Source organism: Lemur catta, chromosome 15 (assembly GCF_020740605.2).
Source record: "Lemur catta isolate mLemCat1 chromosome 15, mLemCat1.pri, whole genome shotgun sequence".
Taxonomy (NCBI): Eukaryota; Metazoa; Chordata; class Mammalia; order Primates; family Lemuridae; genus Lemur; species Lemur catta.
The window spans coordinates 19,057,976-19,080,074 of record NC_059142.1 but is presented as its reverse complement, the minus strand read 5'-3'; the positions used below and the strand labels follow the sequence as shown (position 1 = coordinate 19,080,074).

At 49.7% G+C, this 22,099-nt stretch overlaps 3 protein-coding genes across 7 annotated transcripts in view; all 3 read right to left on the bottom strand.

The window, feature by feature from the left end:
* The window catches only part of PHF12 (PHD finger protein 12), a 41,692-nt gene extending 29,265 nt beyond the window's left edge, over positions 1-12,427 (bottom strand). Inside the window, exons 1-2 of one of the 3 annotated variants that reach the window (XM_045525330.1) lie at positions 12,321-12,427; positions 10,909-11,090 (exon numbers count right to left, since the gene is read on the bottom strand). Coding sequence is in view for 1 of the 3 variants with exons in the window: in XM_045525328.1 (XP_045381284.1) it covers positions 10,909-11,090; positions 11,740-11,805 (248 nt within the window). In the remaining 2 variants the exon portion in view is untranslated. Of the gene's footprint in view, positions 1-10,908; positions 11,091-11,265; positions 11,603-11,739 lie in introns of those variants that run through there. The other 2 variants (XM_045525328.1, XM_045525329.1) reach the window with 2 other exon arrangements.
* Positions 486-1,073, bottom strand: LOC123620256 (60S ribosomal protein L32-like). Its single transcript, XM_045525331.1, has one exon. It carries the CDS (start codon positions 1,006-1,008, stop codon positions 532-534), a length of 477 nt encoding a protein of 158 aa, XP_045381287.1. The 5' UTR covers positions 1,009-1,073; the 3' UTR covers positions 486-531.
* Positions 12,428-15,445: 3,018 nt separating the features above from the next.
* SEZ6 (seizure related 6 homolog) overlaps positions 15,446-22,099 on the bottom strand; it is a 44,591-nt gene continuing 37,937 nt past the window's right edge. For 2 of the 3 annotated variants that reach the window (XM_045525327.1, XM_045525325.1), the window contains exons 6-17: positions 20,933-21,101; positions 20,638-20,804; positions 19,890-20,084; positions 19,519-19,657; positions 19,205-19,401; positions 18,458-18,652; positions 17,859-18,050; positions 17,562-17,759; positions 17,236-17,274; positions 16,868-16,985; positions 16,682-16,784; positions 15,446-16,517 (exon numbers count right to left, since the gene is read on the bottom strand). In XM_045525327.1, coding sequence (XP_045381283.1) covers positions 16,485-16,517; positions 16,682-16,784; positions 16,868-16,985; positions 17,236-17,274; positions 17,562-17,759; positions 17,859-18,050; positions 18,458-18,652; positions 19,205-19,401; positions 19,519-19,657; positions 19,890-20,084; positions 20,638-20,804; positions 20,933-21,101 — 1,745 coding nt within the window. In that variant the 3' untranslated portion in view covers positions 15,446-16,484. The remainder of the gene's footprint in view (positions 16,518-16,681; positions 16,785-16,867; positions 16,986-17,235; positions 17,275-17,561; positions 17,760-17,858; positions 18,051-18,457; positions 18,653-19,204; positions 19,402-19,518; positions 19,658-19,889; positions 20,085-20,637; positions 20,805-20,932; positions 21,102-22,099) is intronic. The other variant, XM_045525326.1, reaches the window with a different exon arrangement.

Below are 22,099 nucleotides of genomic sequence, written 5' to 3'. Positions count from 1 at the left end.
TGTTAACAAGGAAACCAACGAAGTGCCAGGCCACTACAAATGCCCCATTGAGAAACTTAGCTAGTTGCATCACTTCCACAGGCATACAATCCTTTCAAACTAGCTGACTGTGCCCCCAAGTTTTATCGCCTTCTATGTAGAGCTGGCTTGTGGCATCCTCCCAGCAAAGGACACCTGGAGAGGAGTGTTGTAAGTTAGTGTAGGGAAAGAAGAAGGGAGGGAGGGTAGAGCACCAACAGTTATAGCAGGTGTTTCCCTCTGCCAACTTTTGTGCAAGCTGAGCCCCAGTGCCACAGGGCCTCATCTGTCACTAGCCCAGTTTGGCTATTCTTGCAATTCTGGCTTCTCCACAATGGAAGATGGGCTGGCCACAAACATTTTAAAAAGTGGCTTCATACATGGAGCCCACATGCTTTGGAAAAGGATCAATATTCTGGCCTCAGCAGTCATTTTCTTTCTTTCTTTTTTTTTGGGAGGGGGGCAGTTTTTATGGTTTTATTTAAACACAAATAAAATGTGCACATGAGCTGTCTATTCATTTTCTTCACTGTGCAGCCTGGCATTGAGATTGGTGACTCTGATGGCCAGCTGGGCTGCTCTTTCCACAACGGCTTTGCGGTTCTTGGAGTAAACATTATGAGCAAACTGTGCACAGTAACATTTGTTGCACATCAGCAACACTTCCAGCTCCTTGACGTTGTGGACCAGGAACTTGTGGAAACCACTGGGCAGCACGTGCTTTGTTTTCTTGTTGCTCCCATAACCAATGTTGGGCATCAAGATCTGGCCCTTGAATCTTCTCCAAATCTTGTTGTCTATAATACCTCTGGGTTTCTGCCAGTTATGCTTAAAATTTTGACGTATCAGTTTGACTGACTGGATAAACTTCTTGGTCCTCTTTTTGACGATCTTGGGCTTCACAAGAGGTCTGAGGGCGGCCATGATGCCAAATAGGAGATGGCTGCCATCTCCGTAGGCAGCGCCAAGAAGAGAGAGGACAGTAGTCATTTTCTAACACTCTTAGGGAACATTCCATTGGAAGAAGAATCAACTGTGTATTCTAGAAAGGTCTCAGAGACATGGAAACCCGGACACTGCTCTATTGTCAAATTTTAGTGGACTATCAAAAAAAGGGAATAATCAGGCAACACTTCTCGCAGACACAGCTCAGGAATTTGGGCCAGTTTATAGTTTACAGCTATTGAACCTAAAATTCTACAAACGGTTAGAAAATAAAAAACACTAACAATGTCTTTACTTAAAACCCAACTAAATCGAGAGAGCAGGTTTCTACTTAGGACCCAGCTGCCTTTCCCTAAGGAGGAATTTCTGCTTCATTCATCCTCCCCCTTGACAGAGCCTATTAGAAAAGGAAGGTGGGAAAATAGTATCATTTGAGCCAAAACAGCATTGGGCTCATTCCCTCCTTCTTTTAGCTTTACCGTCTCCCATCCCCAAATTCTACTCATAAACAAAGTGCCCCACCCTACAGGACCGAAGTAATCTCCTGGGCATGCTGTAAAACCATGCTGTCATGGTTTGATGCCACAGCTAAGTGCTGACTTGGGCTTCCGAAGCCTTCAGTTGTACCCCCAGTGACCTATTTAGGAGTTGAATATATTTTTCAGAGATAGAGAGCTGTATTTTTTCCCTTTGGTCCGCTTTTTTCTCAGATGGTCCTTAACCAAAGAATGATTACCCTAAAGGTCTACATGTATGCACACAGATACTAAGATTTGAGGAAAGCCCTCTAAGAAATGCAGCAAGCATATCCACCTTGGACATGAGTTACTTGCTATAACTTAAATAAACTGCAGACACTTTTTTCAACATATAGCCTACTTCAACACCAACAAACCATAGCCTGCAGTCAAAGATGTCTGATATCATAGAATTAGGCGTTTCCTTTGGTAGACAGTTTGCTAAATTAGAATGGCTAAGTGTCACCTATGCCAGACAAAACCACTAGGACCACAAAGGAGGGATAAAGCAAAACACTCGTCAAAAAGTCAAACTTAGTGACAGAATTCTCCCTATATTTAAGATGATGCTTTTTCAAAAATGGAAAGCAAGATAAAAGAAAGTTAAATACAGCCAACCTATGTGTAGAACTATGAAAAGTTATAGGTTTAGACACATTTAGTGAGATTGAGTAGAATTTTCATAATGCATTCTGACCAATAATTGATGACTGTCAAATGAAAAAGTTCACTGTAGTTTCTCTCTTATGTTTCCAAAGCTTCGTTAAAACTTAAAATCAGCAGAACTCTTGTCTGATGGTCCAGTGAACATGGGAATTAAAAAGCTCCCAGCTCATCACAGGAGCCCAAGGGTGGCAGCAAGAAAAGCAAGGGTTGGTCTGTATTGCCTGATTTCATAATGCAGGGACTTTTTAAAACTCACTGTAAGTTCTGTGTATTTCATTGGCTTCTCTACACAAATGCAGACAGGAGAAAATAATATTCAACATCCCTCTGAGGATGACAGCCGAGTAAAAGCATGCAAGTGTGTTTTGGTTGCCACAAACAGGGTTCCACCTGGAACTCAAGCTTGCTAGTAATTCTGAGAGGTTTCCCCACCCCTGCCTGGCCTGGAGAGAAAGTGATGTTTTGGGGCTATGGTTAAATTCAAACCCTATGGAGTGTCCTCTCTGGCTCACTCAAGCTTATTTCAAAAAGAGCCTCATGCAGAGCCCAGATCAGTGGGAAAGACTGACACTAGGTTCAGGCATGGAGTTTCTCCCTGCCCTGCTGTTACTCTGTCTTTTGTCAAGACTGGGAAACATTTCCTGGGAGATAGCCTGTACAATTTGTCAAAAAACAGGGGAAGGGCAAAAATTAAACACCAAGGTAATTAACACAAAGGAAAGCAAATGTAATTAGGGGAGAAGGAACTGTCACCTTGTGTTTGTGTTAACAAAGGTACCATCTACTTAGAATAACCCAGGTATCATTTCTGTTCCCCAACCAGTGTTTATCTTTGCACGTCTCTCATCTGTAATACCATAGGTATTACGCAGCAGTGAGAAGAGGAAATGGGTCAGCCTCTGGCTTTCAAGTAGTTTAGTGAGCATTTACATAGAATGACCATAGCAAAAGGGAAAGTAGGGAGCAGAGCAAAAGGGACTCACTCTTTGAATGAGTGAGTCAAGTTTTTTATTACTTAGAAAATCTCACCAATCTGCGAGGTGCATTTGGAATTTGTTTATTGTGAATTCCACAACAGATCTATGTAGCAGTCAAGTTACTTCTTGCTGACGGGTCAACTCAACTCAACGACTTCTCCTTTCATTAGTGTCTATTGTACCCCTCAGCTTTTGCCTCCCACATAAATGTGCTAAAACCTCATCTTGGTTCTCATTTGCTGAGACCTAGATTTAGAAACAACCTTAGGCTTAAAGGACGAGGATTTTGATATGTGGAAATGGCAGGCAGAAAAAGGAGTCACCTTCTCATTCTTCTTAACTGCTCTAAAGGCATGGGAAAAGTAGTCAGCTAGTGACCTGTGCATGTGTCCTGGGCATGGTGACAAATCTGAAATACCAAAGTGCCTTTCTGAAATTCGGCCTAGGACTTGCACGGAATATAGTGTCCTCCTCTTTCAGGAAACTGGCAGAGGGACAGCCCTACTCTTGTCCTGTGTCTCTCAGGAGGCTAGCATTATGCAGAGGTGCTCTTCTAAGTGTCACTCATTGAATGGCAATGCAGCTGGCCATGTTGTATTCCCTGGGGCCTCTAAGTCAAAGGAGGAACCCTGTGGAGGGTGGAAAACAGACATTTTTTTTTCTGTTCTAATGACTTAAAACGCTGGCACCTTAAAACATGAATGTATTTTCAGAAGCCTGTGCTGCATTAACACAGTAAGGGCCATCATAATACCAAACAGAATCTTCTACCAGGGTGGCCTACTTAACCATATACCCAAGGAATTGTCTATGTGCTGGGGGTGGGACAAGAAAGTTCAGAGATGGATTTCAACACTCTTACCCATAATCAAAAGCACACAATAGTCAGCTTCATCTATTTTCTATTACGTTTCACTTATAGGAGAAAAGATCTACCCATTTCTGTTAAGAAGCAGGACATCTGCATTTGTAGGTAGCAAAAATCCTCTTGGGAGCATGAAAACAGACTGCTTCTTTTTATAAGCTATATAAAACCTTCAGGCAAATATTCTCTGCACTCTGTCTCCCTATTTATTGCTATCTAGGATTACATAGACACATATAAACAGGTGAGTTCACTGCAGCATATAAACAACTTTTTGTTCTTGTTAACCAGGTTCAAAAGAAACCAGTTATTTACATCTCAAGCTGTTACCAATCAAACCAAGACAATTAAAATCTTCATTCTTAAACTAGGGGTCTCCAAGTATGAGAAGTGCTTATACACAGAAATTTTCTACTGGGGCTGGTGGGTGCCAGGTGGGCATCCTACCTAAAGGCAGGTGGTGCATTTTTTAATACTTCCTCTAGGAAGTCTAGCCTTAGACTTCTTTGTTAGGAGCGGTCACCCACAAAAGTTGAAATAGCAACATACCAACTGTAAGGTTTTCTTCACTGCAATGTATCATCCTGACTGGAGTTCACAGAAGAAACTTCACTCACTGTCATTAGATAGATAGGCATAGATACTAAAGTGTGCTTAAATCAATCATCTTTTTCTAGGTAAGACTCAAAAATAAAGAAAAAAAAGACAAGAGAAGTGAAAAGACAACTCATAGAATGGGAGAATACTTGCAAATCATATCTCACAAGGGACTTAGATCTAGAACATAGAAAAAACTCTTTCTTTTTTTTGGGGGGGACAGAGTCTCGCTCTGTTGCCGGCGCTAGAGTGCCGTGGCGTCAGCCTAGCTCACAGCAACCGCAAACTCCTGGGCTGGAGCAATCCTCCTGCCTCAGCCTCCCGTGTAGCTGGGACTACAGGCATGCGCTACCGTGCCCGGCTAATTTTTTCTATATATATTTTTAGCTGTCCATATAATTTCTTTCCATTTTTAGTAGAGACGGGGTCTCGCTCTTGCTCAGGCTGGTCTGGAACTCCTGAGCTCAAACAATCCGCCCGCCTCGGCCTCCCAGAGTGCTAGGATTACTTGAGTTGTAAGAGTTTTTTCTGGCCGGATGCAGTGGCTCACGCCTGTAATCCTAGCACTCTGGGAGGCCGAGGCGGGCGGATTGTTTGAGCTCAGGAGTTCCAGACCAGCCTGAGCAAGAGCGAGACCCCGTCTCTACTAAAAATGGAAAGAAATTATATGGACAGCTAAAAATATATATAGAAAAAATTAGCCGGGCACGGTAGCGCATGCCTGTAGTCCCAGCTACACGGGAGGCTGAGGCAGGAGGATTGCTCCAGCCCAGGAGTTTGCGGTTGCTGTGAGCTAGGCTGACGCCACGGCACTCTAGCGCCGGCAACAGAGCGAGACTCTGTCCCAAAAAAAAAAAAAAAGAAAAAAGAAAAAAGAAAAAACCCTTACAACTCAATAAAAAACCAAATAATCCAAGTAAAAATGCACAAAGGACCTGAATAGATATTTTTCCACAAAAAAAGGTCCAATGGCCAATAAGCACATGAAAAGATGTTTAACATCATTAGCCATCAGGGAAATTCGATTCAAAACCACAATGAGATACCACTTCATGCCCACTAGGATGGCTTTAATCAAGAAAGCAGATAATAACAAGTGCTGTTGAGGATGTGGAAAAATTGGGACCTACTAGTGGGAAAGTGAAATGATGTAGCCACTTTGGAAAATAGGTAGTTCCTCAAAAAGTTAAACATAAGAGTTACCATAGACTTAGCAATTCCACCTCTAGGGGTACATCCAAGAAAAACATATGTCCACACAAAAACTTACACCCAAATGTTCATGACATCATTATTCACAAGAACAAAAAGTGGACACAGCCCAAATGTCCATCAACTGATAAACAGATAAATAAAATGTAGTATATCCATACAATGAAAAATTGTTTAGCCATAAAAAGGAATGAATTACTGATAATGAATACAAGGATGAACCTTGAAAAGGTTCACTGAGCCTGTTTGAGTAATTTTATGTACCACTTGTAGTTTTACTTAGAAGCTAACAAAAACCAGTGTGTTTTATTTAACACATGGTAGTGACTACTTGAATCCCTTTTAAGTTCAAGTTAGAAAATTATTGAACATCCCTCTGGTTTGGCTTTAAAAAAAATAATCTTGGAGGCATACTTAACCGAGAACTTATAACAGATCAACATGAATTCCATCTCCAGATTCAAATGAAAGCAGTACCTAAACATGTCTTTTGTACCTTTATGTCTCTAAAGAATACACAAGTCATTTACAAAGGCCAAAACTGTCCTAATCTATTAGTGGAGCCCATTCATAAAGTACTTCGAGAGCCTTAAGGAACACCAGGAGATTGATGAGATTGTAACTACATCCCACCTTTCACGGAGTACGGTAATTCTGGGACAGACCCAAAATGAAAAATTTCTCACAACTGCATCACTAAGTACTTAAGTTATACAAAACTATCACCTTTCAGGAGTATTACCTCCTTTTCCATTTTTAATGTTTCTGATACTTGTACTCATTTCACCAGACTTAGCCACTGAGCTCCACGTTAAGTTTAAGAAGCATTCATTTGAACCCGAGTTAAAGCTGAACATTATTGGACCTTCCATGTTTAGATGGACCATTTAAAGACAACACTGCACACCTAGATTTTTTTTGCATTCCCCCTGGGAGGAGCACATATTGAAAAGTTGCCCTCAATATATTCCCCACACATCTAGATTCTAATGCAACACAGAAAATGCAAAACAAATAAGTAGATAAAATAAACACAAAACCAAATTAGGTTTGTTTATTGTGGAATCATTTTACTATTGATGGGGCAGGGTGAGGGGAGGGAATCCAGACATTGTCACCTCCAGTTCCATCAGTGCCAGGCTTCTAAACGCTTACAATGTCAAAAACAACAGATTCATATGATAATGTTAAAATAAATTTATTTTAATTTGCCATTTGCCTGATATTATTCTAATGAGGAGCTAAACACAACAAAATCAGAAAAACCACCTCCTTTAAAGTTCAGACAGCAAAGATTTTCTGCAAGGCAGTTTTCTATTCCATGTGTGAAACCTTTGTTATGACTCAATGAAAATTAAATATGTAAAACTCCAAGCCGAGCTTAGTTTTGCCTGTGCACAGAGACCTTTTTACTCTCATTCTTCGAAAACCTCATTTTGGATCTTGCTGCCAACACCAGAGAGAGGAAAGCCGGCCAAAATTCCAAATATAACATGCGGAGGCAAATGCTACAGAAATCTGTCTGACGGGAAGGGACCATGCTGAGGTCCGCTGAGATAGATGCATTTCTCAGTCAGACCATTTTGGTCCCTCAGTCTGTTTGGAGCAAAATGCCATGACAAAGCAATCAGAGGAAACCAGCCAGTTTCACCATCCTCCTTACTGATGCCCTATGGTATTCACCCTATCAGTGACAACAATCCCACCCATCTCCAGCAGAAAGATGGGCCAGTGGCAACTAAAGCTTCACCAGTTACTCTAATTTTTAACAGATTTTTAGGGACAGTTCATGGAGACTCAGAATTTTCAGAAAGCTCAACTTACAGCATGACAATTATGGAAAAGGTCAGGCACACTAGGGAACACTTAAAAACATATCTTTTTCCAATTCTCCAGAGGCAGATTTAGTAACCCCCTACTATCACTCTGAATAATTGATAAACCAGTTAAACTTGGATAAAATGATTACACTATCACTTAAACAAATACAAAGACATCAGCTCCTCAAGTTTAGTTCTTTGATGAGGTCATGGTACTGAGGACAGGATAATTCATTCTCTCATCCAGAGGGTCATTACAGAAAACCCAGAAATAGGGCTCCCAGTCTAATTGGGAAGAGATGATGTGCCTTGTACAAAGCACTGGCCCCTGAGAAAAGACAGAACAATTAAAACAGCTTATTTGACCAGTCATTTCCTCCAGTAGTTTATCTTAGAAAAATCCCCTGTGGTTTACGGCTATGTCAGTTAACCCAGGAGGTAAAGTTTGCCTACAGTGACTTCTGGAACATTTTATTGAATCCTGTTCACTGTGAGGCAGACTGGTAAGGCAAACTTAAGAGACTGAAAAGGACTTATGTCATGGAATTTTGAATGGAGAGCACAGCAGCACTGCAAGTATGATCGACAGCATCTGCAAAATTCTAACTCCACTCTTACACATTCTGTACGTGAGAGAATGTATCATTACTATGCTTATCTAAATAATTGTCTTAGCCAGCTAAAAAGGGAAGCAACAGAAAATATTGCCATACCGCCTAAACTTGCTGTCATATGGTACAAGTAACAACAAGACAAATTAATGAAAACACACCCAGGAATCAAAATGTTTTCAGATATTAACTACTTGACCTAACTACTGTGGTTAATGAAGTACTTCACTCTTGCTGGAAAGAGTGTGGGTTAGGAAGCAGGAAAGTGGGATAGGCCTCACTTCCTGAATGAAACTCATCTTGGGAATTCCTATTTAAAAGAAGACTTCCTGCCTTTATACCAGTATCTACAACTGTTTGTGATTTAGATAATAACTCTGATAAGTCAATGGTACATTCAGTACTGGCATCTTCAAAGGCAGAAGTGGAGATGTTAAACAAGCCCTACTTCATTTACTACTATTTGGAAATCTCTGATTACCAGTTCCCATTCATGGTCTCAAAAAAAAAAAAAAAAAGTATTCAATGAAATGTAGTCTGGGCAAGCCTGAAGAGCTAAAAGTTCCTCCTTCTCTCTCCTTTAGGCTAAAATGGAAACTGTTAATTGTTACAACTTGACTAGACTTACACTCATCTAATTAAAAGATTCAAAGGTTAGGTTTTAGAGTTTAAAAGCCCAATCTCAGGCAAAACAGCATACTTTTTCCATGCCTGAGGTTTCTAATAAATAATTTCAGCTTTATTAAACAAATGAAACAAAAGATAATATAAAACTTATAAAATTGACACTCAACATGAAAGTCAACAATCACAGTTAACACCAACTTTATGCTAGGGGTAAAACATTAGCCCATAACTTTAAATCAAGAAGTATACAACTCAGTCCTAGTGTATGTATTAAACAAGCACAATAAAAAAAAAAGTAAGCAACTGGGAATAACCGGTAAGCAACACAGCATGTTCAGGTACAGATCTGTTCTGTGCTTGAAATTTGACCAGAGATATTTCCTCCAAGTGGATTGATTACACCTTAATGGAAGTAAAGGCTAAAAATCACAGACCCTGTTGGTATTAGTCATTTCATAATAAAAATTTCAAAGCCAGCAGCAACGCTTCCTCCAGGATAATCATTTTTGTCCCTGCAACATTACAAGCCCAGATGGGGTGCTCTCCTGGGCAAAAGTATCTTGGGAATGGTAATGGGTGCTTCCTACATAACTTCTGACCACAGACTTAATTTGCCTAGTATCAGTCATCTGTCTAATAAGTGTTCCAAAACCTGCAATTAGTACAAATATACAGTAGGCACTATTCCACAAACCGAGAGATGGAATGTGAATGGACTGTGAAGAGATCTTATGGGAAATTCCTCCTCCTCCTTTAAAAAGAAAGAAAGAAAGAAAACCAAAGAGCTAAAAAAGGCAATATAAAAAAATGGATGGGAAGAAACAGAACAGCCCCCTCTCCTTCCTTTCTCCAATGCCTGCCTCAGTCAACTGTTGCTGAACAACAGAACAAAACCCAGCAGAACAAGATGAAATCTGGGTTTGCTGCGCAGATGTGGGACTTTTGTGGAGGGCAGAGCTCATCTCTCCCGGCAGAAGCTAGAGTTTAAACTCTTCTTTGCCGGATTGTTCTGGGCTGAGCTGCTGAGGAGGATCAAGCAGCGGGCGATCAACCCAGGTCCCTCCCTCTCTCTTCGGTTTTCCCCCTCCCCTCCCGTTCAGTAAGGAAGAAAAAAAAAGCGCACGGCTTTCCAGCTCCCAGCTCCTTAAAAATGCCTTTTCGGAGCCACAGCACAGAATCTTGCCCCAGCAGCAAAGAATTTTGCGCCGATCCAGAGCGGAGAAGTGAAATAGCTGCCCAAGGGCAATTTTAATTGTCTAACCCGGGCCGATTTCCTAAGAGGCAGCAGCGCAGGGAGAGAAGAGGGAGGAGGGAGGAGGGGGCAGCTCCGAGAGGCAACAGGGGGCAAGCCAAGGCAGAGAAAGGGGACCAAAGCGGCGAGATCCCAGCCTGGACCCCCGAGGAGCTTCTGCAGAAAGGACTCCGGGGCTGCCCTCACTGTTCGCCGGTAAACGTTTGCAAATTATATATGCAGCCAAAATGGCGCTGAGAATAAAAATATAATTTAAAGGCAGGTCGCCATATTGTAAACAGAGAGGCAAAGAAGAGGCAGACTCGAGAGACACCCTCCATTATTTCTTCCACAGCCGCAAGCGCCCGGTCGCCAGGGTCTGGACCAGGGCAGCTCCCGCGGCCGAGGGCTCCGCGCACCCACCCCGAGGAGAAGCCCGGCCGGGCAGAAGCCCCGAGGACAGCGGGCGCGCGGGCAGGCAAGCGGCACTGGGCCCGGAGCTCCTCCCCTTCCTCCCCCGCCACCGCCCGCCGTGCCCTGCCGGCTATGTCCCGGCTCCCCAGCGACTTCCAATCCCAGATGGGGTTCTCCTCACTCCTCCCAACCCCCACTTCGGGGTCCAGACCCTCCACTGTTCCTCCCCCCAAAACGGTCAGATCCCGGCAGACGCCTATGGGCGGGGAGGCACTCGCCCCAGCGGCTGCAGAAAGTCAGCTAGCGGCTGCAAGCGCCCGTTATTTCGGCAGGCAGGAGCAGGCCGGGTGAAGGAATGTGCCGAGAACGGTCCGCCAAAGGGCTCCAAAGGGGTCCCCAGACCTTACCAGCATTGGAGGTGGAAGGCGGCCGGGCAGTGGTCGCAGCATAGGAGATCTCCACCTTCCTTGCAGCTATCGCAGCTGTCGTGGTTGGTGGCCCTGCCGCTTCTCCGAGGCTCTTTCTCAGGCTTCCGACTCCGCTTTTCTGCCTCGTCGGTCTTGGGGGGAGCCAGCAGAGCTTGGATTTGCTGCACACACATACAAACGGCGTGTGTGCACACCCGGAGCTCCCGGGCGGTCCGTCGCCCCCCCGGCGCGGCTTCTCCGTCACCCACCCCTCTCCCCCCTTTTGTCCTTCTTCCTCCCATCCAGGCTGCTCCCAGAACCTTTCAGCCCCCGGAACCAGGGGGAGCCCACCCTAACCGCGTTCCTGCAGCACAACAACGAGAACAGCTTCTTCCAAATGGGGAGGATCAAGGGTAGGGGGATGGGGAGAGGGTGCGCGGTTCCCTTCTCGCCACTTCCTTGTATGGACAGTGGGGGACTCCAAAGCCCAGCTCGGGAGAGGCCCGAGCCCGGTACCCGGACGTGCTGGGGGAAGCACAAAAGGGCCGACAAGAAGGGGGTGGGGAGGACCGCCGGTGCAACGAGATGGAGTGGGCTGGCGCCTCGGGAGAACGAATCGAGGGCGGCGGGTAGGTGAAACTGCTGCAAACGTCCTCGGAGGCTGAGCACAGCCCCTCGAATTGCAAAGATGGGAGGGGACAGGCTGGGTGAGGAAGAACCCCCCCTCCCCCGGCCCTCTGGGCGCCTTGAGCTTAGGACCGGCTTTGTGGGGTGGAGGGCGTAGGTTCCCTCCCGGCGCTGGGGGAAGGGGATGAGGAGGGCCACTCTTACCTCCATCAGCCCCCCCGACGTGTCCAAGTCGTACACGATCGTCTTGGTCTCCATTTTCTCCCACATTCATCCACCTCCCGGGCTGGGTGCTCTCTGCTCCGGCCCCCCCAACCCCGGGGGGAGGGGGGAAACGGGAGGAGGGGGCGCTCCTGACCCTGGCTCCCCTTCTTTTTTCCCAACACGGGTCCCGACTTCCTCGCCCTGGCTCCCCCCCACCCCCCGGCCCCCAGTCCCCGGGACGGCAGCGTCCTCCCCACGGGCCGTGAGGGGGGAGCAGCCCCTCAGTCCCGGCCCGGCTGCTGGCTGCACAGTGAGTCCCGGCTCCGGGGGTCAGGCCTCGGCGGGGCCTAGTCCCACAGGCTAAAGCCGGCACTGGCGACCGCTGGTCCGGCCGGGAAGGCTGGCGGGCGCTGCCATCCCAGGGTTGGGGGGATCGGAGGGGGGGGTGAGAGGTTAGGTGAGGTTGTGGTACGTGAGGTGACTGGGGGGGGGGGAGGGTGATGGGGGGTGGTCCCCGGGCTCCGCCTCTTGCCGCCGCCGCCGTCTGCGTCCCGGCTGCCGCGCACTTGGCGCAAACTTACCGCGAGCGCCCGCAAAGCCACCCGCGCAGGCGCCCCGGGATCGCCGCTCGCCGCGCGCAACCGCAGTGACAGCCGGCGGCCGGGCTCCCGCGCAGCCGCGGTGAGGGCGTACCCCCCATCGCGCAGCCGCGCTGGCATTCGTCTTGAGCGCCGAAGCCCCGCCTTTCTGCCCTGCGCCAGCGCACTGAGGCAAAAGGGCGGGACCTGAGGCCTCGCGCAGGCGCTTGGGAAACTCCTAGGGGTCATAGCGCAGCCGCAGGAACCTAGTGACTGTTCATCCATTGGTGTTTGTGTGCGGACCAAGGGACTCTGTTCCCGCGCAGGCGTGTTGGGGGTGCTCCCCTCCCTCATTACATAGCCGCTTCCCGCGCAGGCGTATTGTCAGTTGCAGGCCCTCACAAGAAAACTTCTCCTTTCGCCATTTTAGTAATGAGAGATGGGCTGTCGTGCCCTTGGAGTTCTCAGGCATGAAGGAGCAAGGTGTGGTGTTGGATGGAGCTAGTAGGCTGTCGCTGACAGCAATGTTCCTAGGAATGTTGTACTGGAGTATTTGGTTCTAGCGTCAGGTGTGGCTTGACCGGGCCGCCATATTGGTAAAGAGAGAAAAGAAACCCATTGCGACAGAAAATGACAATTTTGGTGGTGGGTTTGCTGGCTGCGGTTCCCTTTTCCCTCCCGCTCCCGACAGTTAATTTTAGCCCGAGCATCCCTGCCTTGCGTGTTGATGCCACTATGGAGAGTTCCGGCTGCCCGTTACTGCACTCTCTTCACCACCACAGTCCCTGAGAACTGCTCTTCAAGAGGAAGCCCAAAGCGGACAGTTTGTAATCCTGACAACGCCCAGCAACCTGCGTACAGCGGACTTCAGCTCCCAGTTTGCAATGCGCAAGGGGTCCAAAGGGCGAACAGGAGCGCATTGCATCCCGGGAGCAAGAATCGCGATGGGTCTGGTGGATTGTGGGAGCCGTAGTTCCGTGTGCGTGCGATGCACTCTACGGTAGGGTGGACTCAGGGAAGAGTGATTTGCCTGCCGGGAAAGGATACTTTTGAGACTGCGCTGCTGCATGGTGGGATTTGTAGTCTGAAGGCCTCACCTCGCATTCTGGGCGGGGATTATGCTCCCTTCCAGGGCGCCCGCCCCTCCCCTTGGTATCGCCGTCAGAGATGGCCGGTTATTGCTGCCAGCATCACTGTGGATGAAGTAGTAGAGAAGGGAACCGCATCGTTGTGCTTGACACTAGGTGTTTAATTGGCATTGTTGCCAGGTAGCTGTGCCCAGCCCAGTTTTAATGTCAAGACACATTTAGCATTTTCCAAGTCATCAAACTGGAAAGAGCTTAGAGACCATCTGATTTAATCTCCTCATTTCCAGATGCACAGAGAGGAGCAGTGATTTGCCTAGATCGCATAGTGAATGTATGGCAGACATAGAAATAAAACAGATTTCTTGATTCCCAGGCCAGACACTGCCCTTTACACCATGTTAACTGCCTCTGCAGAATTGTTGCTGCTCTCTCTTTTGGGACAGTAAGGAGGATGAGTTAGATAGAGTTGGGATATCAGTATGTGGAGTCTTAGGTTTCTTTTTTTCTGCCTTTTCACTTTTCTGATGACCCTTTAGGTGTCTGGAAAGAACTATAAAGTCATGGGGGCTGGGGGTGGGGAATGTCTTGTAAATTGGCTGCTCTCTGCCTTATGCCAGACTCAGGCAACAACAGATTTTTAGTGACTATGGACCAGAGATGTGGCCCTCAGAGAGGGGAGGGATGAGCTAGATAGCTTGTATGGAAGTGGCCAGATCTTCTCTCTCCTAGGCCCGTACTTCATGCCACAGGCCCTCAGAGGTTATAACCTCATGTGCCCTCTCTCATTGGCTTCCTTCCTACTGCTCAGGGCCCAGCTGTGCTGCTCTGTCAGCCTGAAGGCATTATGGGGCAGATAAGTAAGCCACTGGCACATGTCCAGTGAGGAAGGCTTTGCTCTGATCAACACCATCGGTTGCAGCTGAGAATAGGAACGGGCGGTGGGCTAACGAGCAAAATAAGACTTGGTTGGCTCTGTTGACAAGTGCCAGGGGAACTTCACACACCTTCGTCTTGGAACTTGGAGAATGAGATCAGCCCAGTGGGGCTAGCAATGGTGCCACCTTGGAGAGCTTCAGCCCAAGAAGTTCAAGGGGGCTTGAGGAGAGAGAGCAGGTAGGATATAGTTGCCCTTGGAATTGACCTCTTGTGGCTAATCTAGGCACTGCACTCTGCTTGGATTGGAGCTTCTACATTCCTCAAGGGCCAGGGGTGGGCAGCATGAGTGGTCAAGACCTCCCTGTTGGAAGGCTGTAGAAGCAGAAGGTGCTAGTTGCTATTATTTCTTTGAGGGATTTTTGTCTTCTGGTTTCTTAGTTCCCAGAACTCCCTGTCGCTTGCCTCTTGCTCCTACTCTGGAGAGGAGCCATGCAGGGCACACCTCTAAGCATGGAATGTGCATGCTGGGGGCTGACGCTGGGCAAACACTTTCATCTCAGGAGGCATTGGGGGCCATAGGGAAAGGGCAAACTTAAGAAGATCCTGCCCAGTCACCTTTTCCCAGAGGCCATGGATACGGCCTTAGCCTAACTTAGGAGCCAAGCCCCTAAGCTGCATTACCCATGCTCCTGACATCTGGCTATAAGGCCTCATATTCAAGGGTTCAGTCTGTTTCCTATTCTAATTTCCCAACCCTTGCTTGCTTGGAAGTAAGGGGAAGGAGAGATGTGTCAGGCCTCCTGGGCCTTGTCAGCAATCTGGTGGCACTGAGGAGGGTTTCGGAGCATGCCATCCTGTGGTTCTGGACTCGGCAAAGAAGAGGAAATGAGGCATTGGGGTGGGTGTGCAGTGCAGTTCCCAGGTTCCCACATCCCTGAGCACCAGCCACTGGGGCCTCTCATTTCTCCTGCCATCTGTTGCACTGACCTTTCTGGGACAGTGGACCCTGCTCAACTGCATGTATTAATAAGTCTTTTTCTTTTTAAATAATATCTGGGGATGATTGATCGGTCCAGCATACCTTCTGATCCTAAAGTCCATATCCCATTTATTTCCCACCTCCCTTCCCTCCAGGAAAACACCATCCACCTGGCCATTGCTTGGTTTTTTCAAAAACACCATTTTAATAAGGAAACAACAGAAATAAAAGATTGTTCTCTGGCTAGAGCCCAGACCCTATATAATACATTACATGTATAAAGTGGCCTTCAGCCAGCGCCTAGACCTCTGCCTGGGGCTCTCTGACCATCTGTTCCATGCCAAATTCCTGGGTCCTTGGACCCCTGCTCCTCTCCAGAATGTCCCTGTCCTCTCCCCTTATCTCATAACACAGTGGCCAGGAGAGAGGAGCCTGGCAAATGGCTGAGATTAGAGGAGGGACTAGTGGGAAAGAGGATGTTTGTAACAGCCAGATAAACATCAGAGGAAGGTCTCCCTTTCCTCAGGGTGTAGGGCTGCTGGGGGTGTCCTGCTTTGGTGTGGAGCATGAGCGCCCAGGGAAGCCCAACCTGAGCTTGGAGTAGGATCCCCGAACCCTTTAGGATCCCTTAGAATTATTGCCTCCACTGCAACAGGACAGGAGGCAGAACTGTCCATTCTGGGGGCTTTAGAGGACTAGAGACCTCCCCGAGGGGCTGATGTTGGCATGCCAGGACTACCCAGAGGTCACCATTGAGAGCAGTTCTGGCCACTAGTGATGGCCCTTGTGAGGAGCACCCTAGTGCAGTTTCCACCAAGTTAGCCCTGCTGCAGGGTCGTATGTGCCAGGTCTGGATGGTGGTCTTGTGGAGAAAGGTGCTTCTGCTCTGCCTGTGAATTCCAGGCTGGAAGTCCAGGGCATGGGGGAGGGTCAGGAGAATGCTGGCTGTTGATGTATGTGCTCCAGCTGTGTTCTGCCCATAGGCAGATGCCCGCTGACTTGGGCCCAAGGAAGGGCCCTAAGTGGGCAGTGGTACCAAGAAAGTAGGCCATGGTGGGCATTGCAGGCGGGGAAGGGCACAACTTCTTGAGGGATTGGTGGTGTCTCCTCCCAGGTGGTATGTACAGGAGGTGGAGGGACAGCAGGAAGCCGGGAGCCCTGCTGCTGGACTGTGACGCAAGGCTAAGTTGGCTTCCCTAGGCTGCCCCCACCTAGATGGAGACTTCATATTCTCTCATCTCCTGCAAAGGAAAGAGACTGCTGGGAGTTAGAAACTTGTATAAGGTTTGCCAGGCCATAATTCACCTTCCCAAGGAAAAGGGAAAAATTGAGAGGGCTTGGTAGGACCCTCAGGAGTACCTTCCCAAGGGAGCAAAGAATTGAGTTCTGGCCAGGGTGTCAAGGTTGGCATGGTTACTTACTCCAGTCTCGTAAGTTGGATTGTCAAATGCTGATTCTACGGTGATGCGGCTATAGGGGCGGGGTCGTGTTCGGGGCAGCTGCAGGGAGGTTTTTCCCTGGAACCTGTGGGCAGAGAAGCCTGCGAGTCAGGAGTACTGGGCAGGAGGGAGGCAGGTATGCAGAGCAGGAAGAGAAGCCAGACCCACCTGGAGAAGTAAAGGTACACACCTCCCACCAACAGCGCCATTGCCACCAGCGGCAAGAAGATGGCAGCTGCAATGTGGGCAGCATCCAGGGTGCTGGAAGCAGCAGGTGCCTTGGCAACTGAAAACACACAGGGTGGCATTAGAGCAGAGGTCCCTGTCACCTGGAACCCACATGCCCTCCCCTTTGCCCAAAGGCATCCAGCTACCAGCTCCCTCTAGCTGGCTGGAGGCAGGGAAAGAGCTGTTTGCCCTCCTAGGTCCAAACCTCTCTTTCTCTGCCCTCCCTCCTTGGCAAGCCCAGGGCTTGGGAGCTGTGAGAACCAGGGGCAAGGAGACTACTTCCCTGGCCCTCAAGGGTGGAGACTCACCATCCAGGCTGCGGCTGCTGTAGAACCCATCCAGAGAGGCTGGAACAAGAGGGGAGGGCCAAGGGCAGTGGGTGAGCCCAGTGGGCCAAACCACTGAGGCAGGAAGCGGAGGTAGTGGGCTGGTCATGGGAAAGATTTGTCCAAGGAGAGCCTACTCCTGGATTTGTCTTGGTGATGCCAGGTCAGAAGGATCTGGCAGAGACTGGGGAGACCGAGGGTAACATGAAGGTGGCATGGGCAAGGGGTTCTGGTTCTCAACACTGGACATCTTCGCCAGAGCAGCCCTGTGGGGCAGGAGGGGGTCTTGGGGCTGACAGGGCACTCACCAGCTCTGCAGATGGGTGGGGGGTCACTCCAATGTGAGGGGTGTCCAGGCACACACTTGATGCTGGCCTGGCCCTTCAACACATAACCAGGGGCACAGGAGAAGTGGACAGTAGCCCCTGCTGGGTGTAGCTGCTTCTCAGGACTGCGGGCACCATTCTCAGGGGCACTAAGGCCATGGCATGGCTTGAGCTGTTCCACTGCAAAGCAGGCAGAGCCCAATGAGGGTGCCAGGCCCCTGGCCTCCAGAGGTAGCATCTTGTATGACCTACCAGGGACTTCCCGTCCTACCCACTTACAGAGACATTTGGGGGCCCGGTCACTCCACTTGGGGCTGCCGGCCTGACGGTCATGGCAGGTGAGGATGGCACTACCCGTCAGCACAAAACCCTGGTCACAGATATACTGCACGGTGGCCCCCACGGGAAACTTGGGACTGGATACGAGGCGTCGGCTGTGCTCCACGTCTCCGGGGTCATGACAGGAAGTCACTATGGGTGGGGGGTAATGAGGAAAGTAGCCCAAGAAGAACTCAGCAACAGCCAATCCACCCTGGTTTCATTCCAGGCCAGCTAATATCTTCATGTCATACGGTTCTACCCCCTATTTATCTGTCCCTACTATTTTGCTGTTGTGTCCCCTCATTTGTCCCCTTCACATCCATTAGGGTTGACAAACACTAATTGGCCATCTACCAGGAATGAAATACTTGGAGTACTTGGCTGATAACCCTATGAAAAGATATTATCCTCATTTCATAGATGAAGAAACTGAGGCTATGAGAGGTGAAGGAACTTCAAGGATACTAGCCAAAAACAACTGGGGTCTGGTTCAGAATCCAGGAGAGATGCTTAGAGGTTGTGCTGGGCAGGGGAGCATAGGGGACAGGTACACTTACCCCTCTGGCATGAGGGCAGGTCCTCACTCCAGGTTAGGTCCCACTGGCACATGAGGACACTGGATCCCACCACCTGGTAGCCAGGGTAGCACTGGTAAGTGACCACAGTGCCATGCACCAGCTCAGGCTGCGACGGGCTCTTCCAGCCATTGGGGATGTCAGGTAGCTCCGGACATGTGTCATTGCGGGGTACCTCTGAGGGCACAGAGGCAGCAAGATGCAGGGCCTCAGCCAGCACCAGAGCAACTGTCCCCTTTGAGGACACTCTGGCTCCTGCCAGTTTGTCCTGGGCCTGGACTGTCCTGGGTAGTCTCAGCGATTCATGCCCCCTGGCCTGTCCCTGACATTGCTCTGTCTCCTAGATTCCAGGGTTATCACCTAGGCTTTGTCCTTACTTCCAAAAGCACCTTGACAATTTCTTCAGGCCTGAGAGATGGGGCCCGGTAGGGTGAGGGAAATTGTCACTTCTGTCTAGATTGTCAGAAAGGTAAAAACCAACACTTTTCCTCAGTTCCCTATTTTTGTTAGGAAGTTCTTCGTGCTGCCTACCCAAATCCCTCTTGCTGCGACAGAAGGCTCCCTTTCTGTTAGCGGGTCCCCAGGGAAGATGGAGAACAGGACTAGCTTCCTTCAGGTGATGCCAGCTTTCCTTTGTCCAAAAGAGCACCCAGGCTCCTAGTTGCCCTGGCCTCTATGACTTGCCGTGGTTCGAGGTCTGCACTCTGAGGGGGGTAGGGACTAGCTCACCAAAGAAGTGGATGACGAAGCCCTGCTGGTAGCCCAGCACTGAGGTCCCAGGGTCCGACTGGAACTGGATGGTAACATCAGCCATGGAGGTAAAGAGCTTGAAGTGGCCACGGGGCCCTGAGTACTGGCCCAGGACCCGGGCTGTCAGGTCGTCCCCATCATAGAAGGTAAGTACGTCACCAGGGCCTATGCGCAGCCTGTGGAGGAGGACCATCAGGGCAGGGCAGGGCAGGCCTGGGGGCCCCAGAATGGGCTGGACAAGAGGTGTCCCCAGACCTCAGGAGTTGGCTTGGCCTGACCCAGTAGGCACTCACACTCGGACATCCAGCATGATGCGCTTGTCCTCTTCCACGTGCACACCCCAGATGCAGTCCTGCCCTCGGCCGTAGGGCTCGGGCCAGTTGGGGGAGAGCACCACGCCGGCTGAGTCTGTGATCTCCCCACTGCACACGGCTAGAAGGCAGGGGAGGCCCAGGAGGCGTGTTGCCTCCATGTTCTCCCCAGTGCCACTGTGTCCTGGAGCTATCACATGCCCACCCATTGCTGGGAGCCTCCACCTCCTCTTCAGGGGGAAGCCTGAATCATACGTATCACAGGGCCCTGTGGCCCAAGGCTCTGAGGCTGGCTCCCTGGTACCCACCCAGCTCTCTGTCCCCGGCAGGCCCATCCACTGGTGCCTACTGACCTCGGCAGGCTGGCTCTGTCTCATTCCACTGGGGATCGTGGGGGTCGACACATTCGATGATGATGGAACCCTGCTCCAGGGTGTAGCCAGGGTCGCAGCTGAACTCCACAGTGGTACCCACAGGGTAGGAGGGTGCGCTACTGCTGAAGTTGCCGTATTTGACAAAAGGCTCATAGCAATGGCCCTGCTGGAAGGCTGTAAACCACAGGGCCCTGCCTAACTCAGCCTCAGCTGGCGTAAACACGGGGCAAGCATCCTCTTGCTTCCCTCCTGGGCTTGGGAGTGGAGAGGCGGTGCAAGAGGGACAGCCCGGAACACTCATCCCTATTATGCTCAGGGGGCCGTCTTGACCCCTGGGATTGGATTCCCAATGTCTAGTTTTGCGCTTAGTACACAGAAGATACTCAATAAACATTTTTCGAATGAATTAATGTTTGTATGCATGCAAGAATGGTTCTAGAATGTTTCTTACAGCAATTCTCCTTCCCTAAGGGTTGGGGCCCTTATGCTTTTCAAAATCTGGAGAATTTATTGTCTTGGACCAGGCAAGGGTCTCCAGCAAAGATGGGGCAGGAATCGTGGACCCAAGGGGAGGGGCAGGGAGAGGGGACCTGAGTGCCAGGTGAGCAGGGGCAGACTTGGAAGGAGTTATGGGATGGGGGCAGAGAGGGGGAGGGTGTGTGAGAAAAAGCCCAGGCCCAAGCCCACCGCCCAGCCCCCCAGCCCCAGTTAGGCCCGGCAGGCTCACCCTCATAGCGCAGGGCCATGCCTGCCGCTGCCCCGCTGCTGTCGGTACTGAGGTCCACAAAGAAGTGTCTGCCAGAGCTGAGCAGGCCCTCAATGGGCAGGTATTCCACCTCATAGGAATCGTACACTGGCGGGGCCTCCACGTTGTCCCCATTGCGAATGATGAGCCTGGTCCGGGAGAGTGGCAGCTACATGGCTGGTCACCCAGATGGGGTGTGGCCCCAGGCTTGGGTAGCATTCCTCCAGCAGGGTATTACCAGGCCGGGCACTCCCATCCCACTAGAACAGCCCCTCACCTGTCATCATCCTCTGCTAGGGAAACTTTCTCAAAGTGCAGGTGTAGCCGCTGGCCCTCAGGAGCCTCAAGCAGCCAGTGGCAGGTGAGGTTGTTGCTGTAGTTGCCCGGGAAGCCGGGAGACACGATGCGGCCAGTGGTAGCATTGCGGATCACTCCACCACAGGCAGCTGGGAGACAGGGACAGGATGTATGTAGGCTGGGTCCCCTGACTGGAACCTAGGTAGCCTAACAAACCTGCCTCCCCATTCCAGCTTTGTACCATCTGCATGGGGCAGCAGGGACCTTTGCCTCCCTGCCATCTTTGCTATCGTGGTCCTAAAGGTCAATCGTTTAGCTCTGTGACCATGCAGCTCCAGGTGGTCTGAACTGCAGAATCCTACTTCCTAAACTTTCACACCTGTGGGACTAGTCACATGCAACGGTCTGACTGTAGGTAGATCTGTCACTGCCTGGCTGTGTGGCCCCAGTAAGTCACTTTCCCTCTCTGCTGATTCCTCTAAGAGGCTGTTCCTGACACTCCCTGGGTGGACTGTAATAAAGCCCTTACTCTGGGCTCCAACCCTCTGGGATACATCTGCTATCTCCACCTCATGCTACTTCCCTAAAAATAGTTATTTGTTTGGATATGTCCCTTAACTAGGGCCCCCTAGAGCAGGGGCCCGGTCTCTTCAGGCCAGGCATGGGGTTGGTGTTCAGTGTTGGTTGAATAAAATGAGAGGTTATTCATAAAAGTAAAAAGACGGGTAGGACTAGATCTGGGATGACAAACACCTGACGTGCATGCCCCAAACCCTGTGCCCTTAGCAGGCATTGCTAGCCATCGATGGCCTTGAACACTTTCTGAAATAGCTCTCACACACAGCTGACCCCTTAGGGCCTTCCCAGCACTGACCGCTCTGGCCTGGGAGCTGTCCTCCCTTTCTAAGGAGAGGCCAGGCAGCCGGCTTGTGCCATCAGTGAGGACTCCTGGGTCACTTGGCTACAAACTCCTGGCAGTTAATTGGGGCCAGAGAAGGGGCCTCAGGCAAGAAGAGTGTGGCTGGTTCCAGGAGCACTTTCCTCTCCTGGACACACAGCTCTAACCCTCTTGCTCTCAGAGACCAGCCCGATACACAGTACCTTTGTCTTCAAATGCTCAATACAGCAGAGTATTTTAATAAAGCTC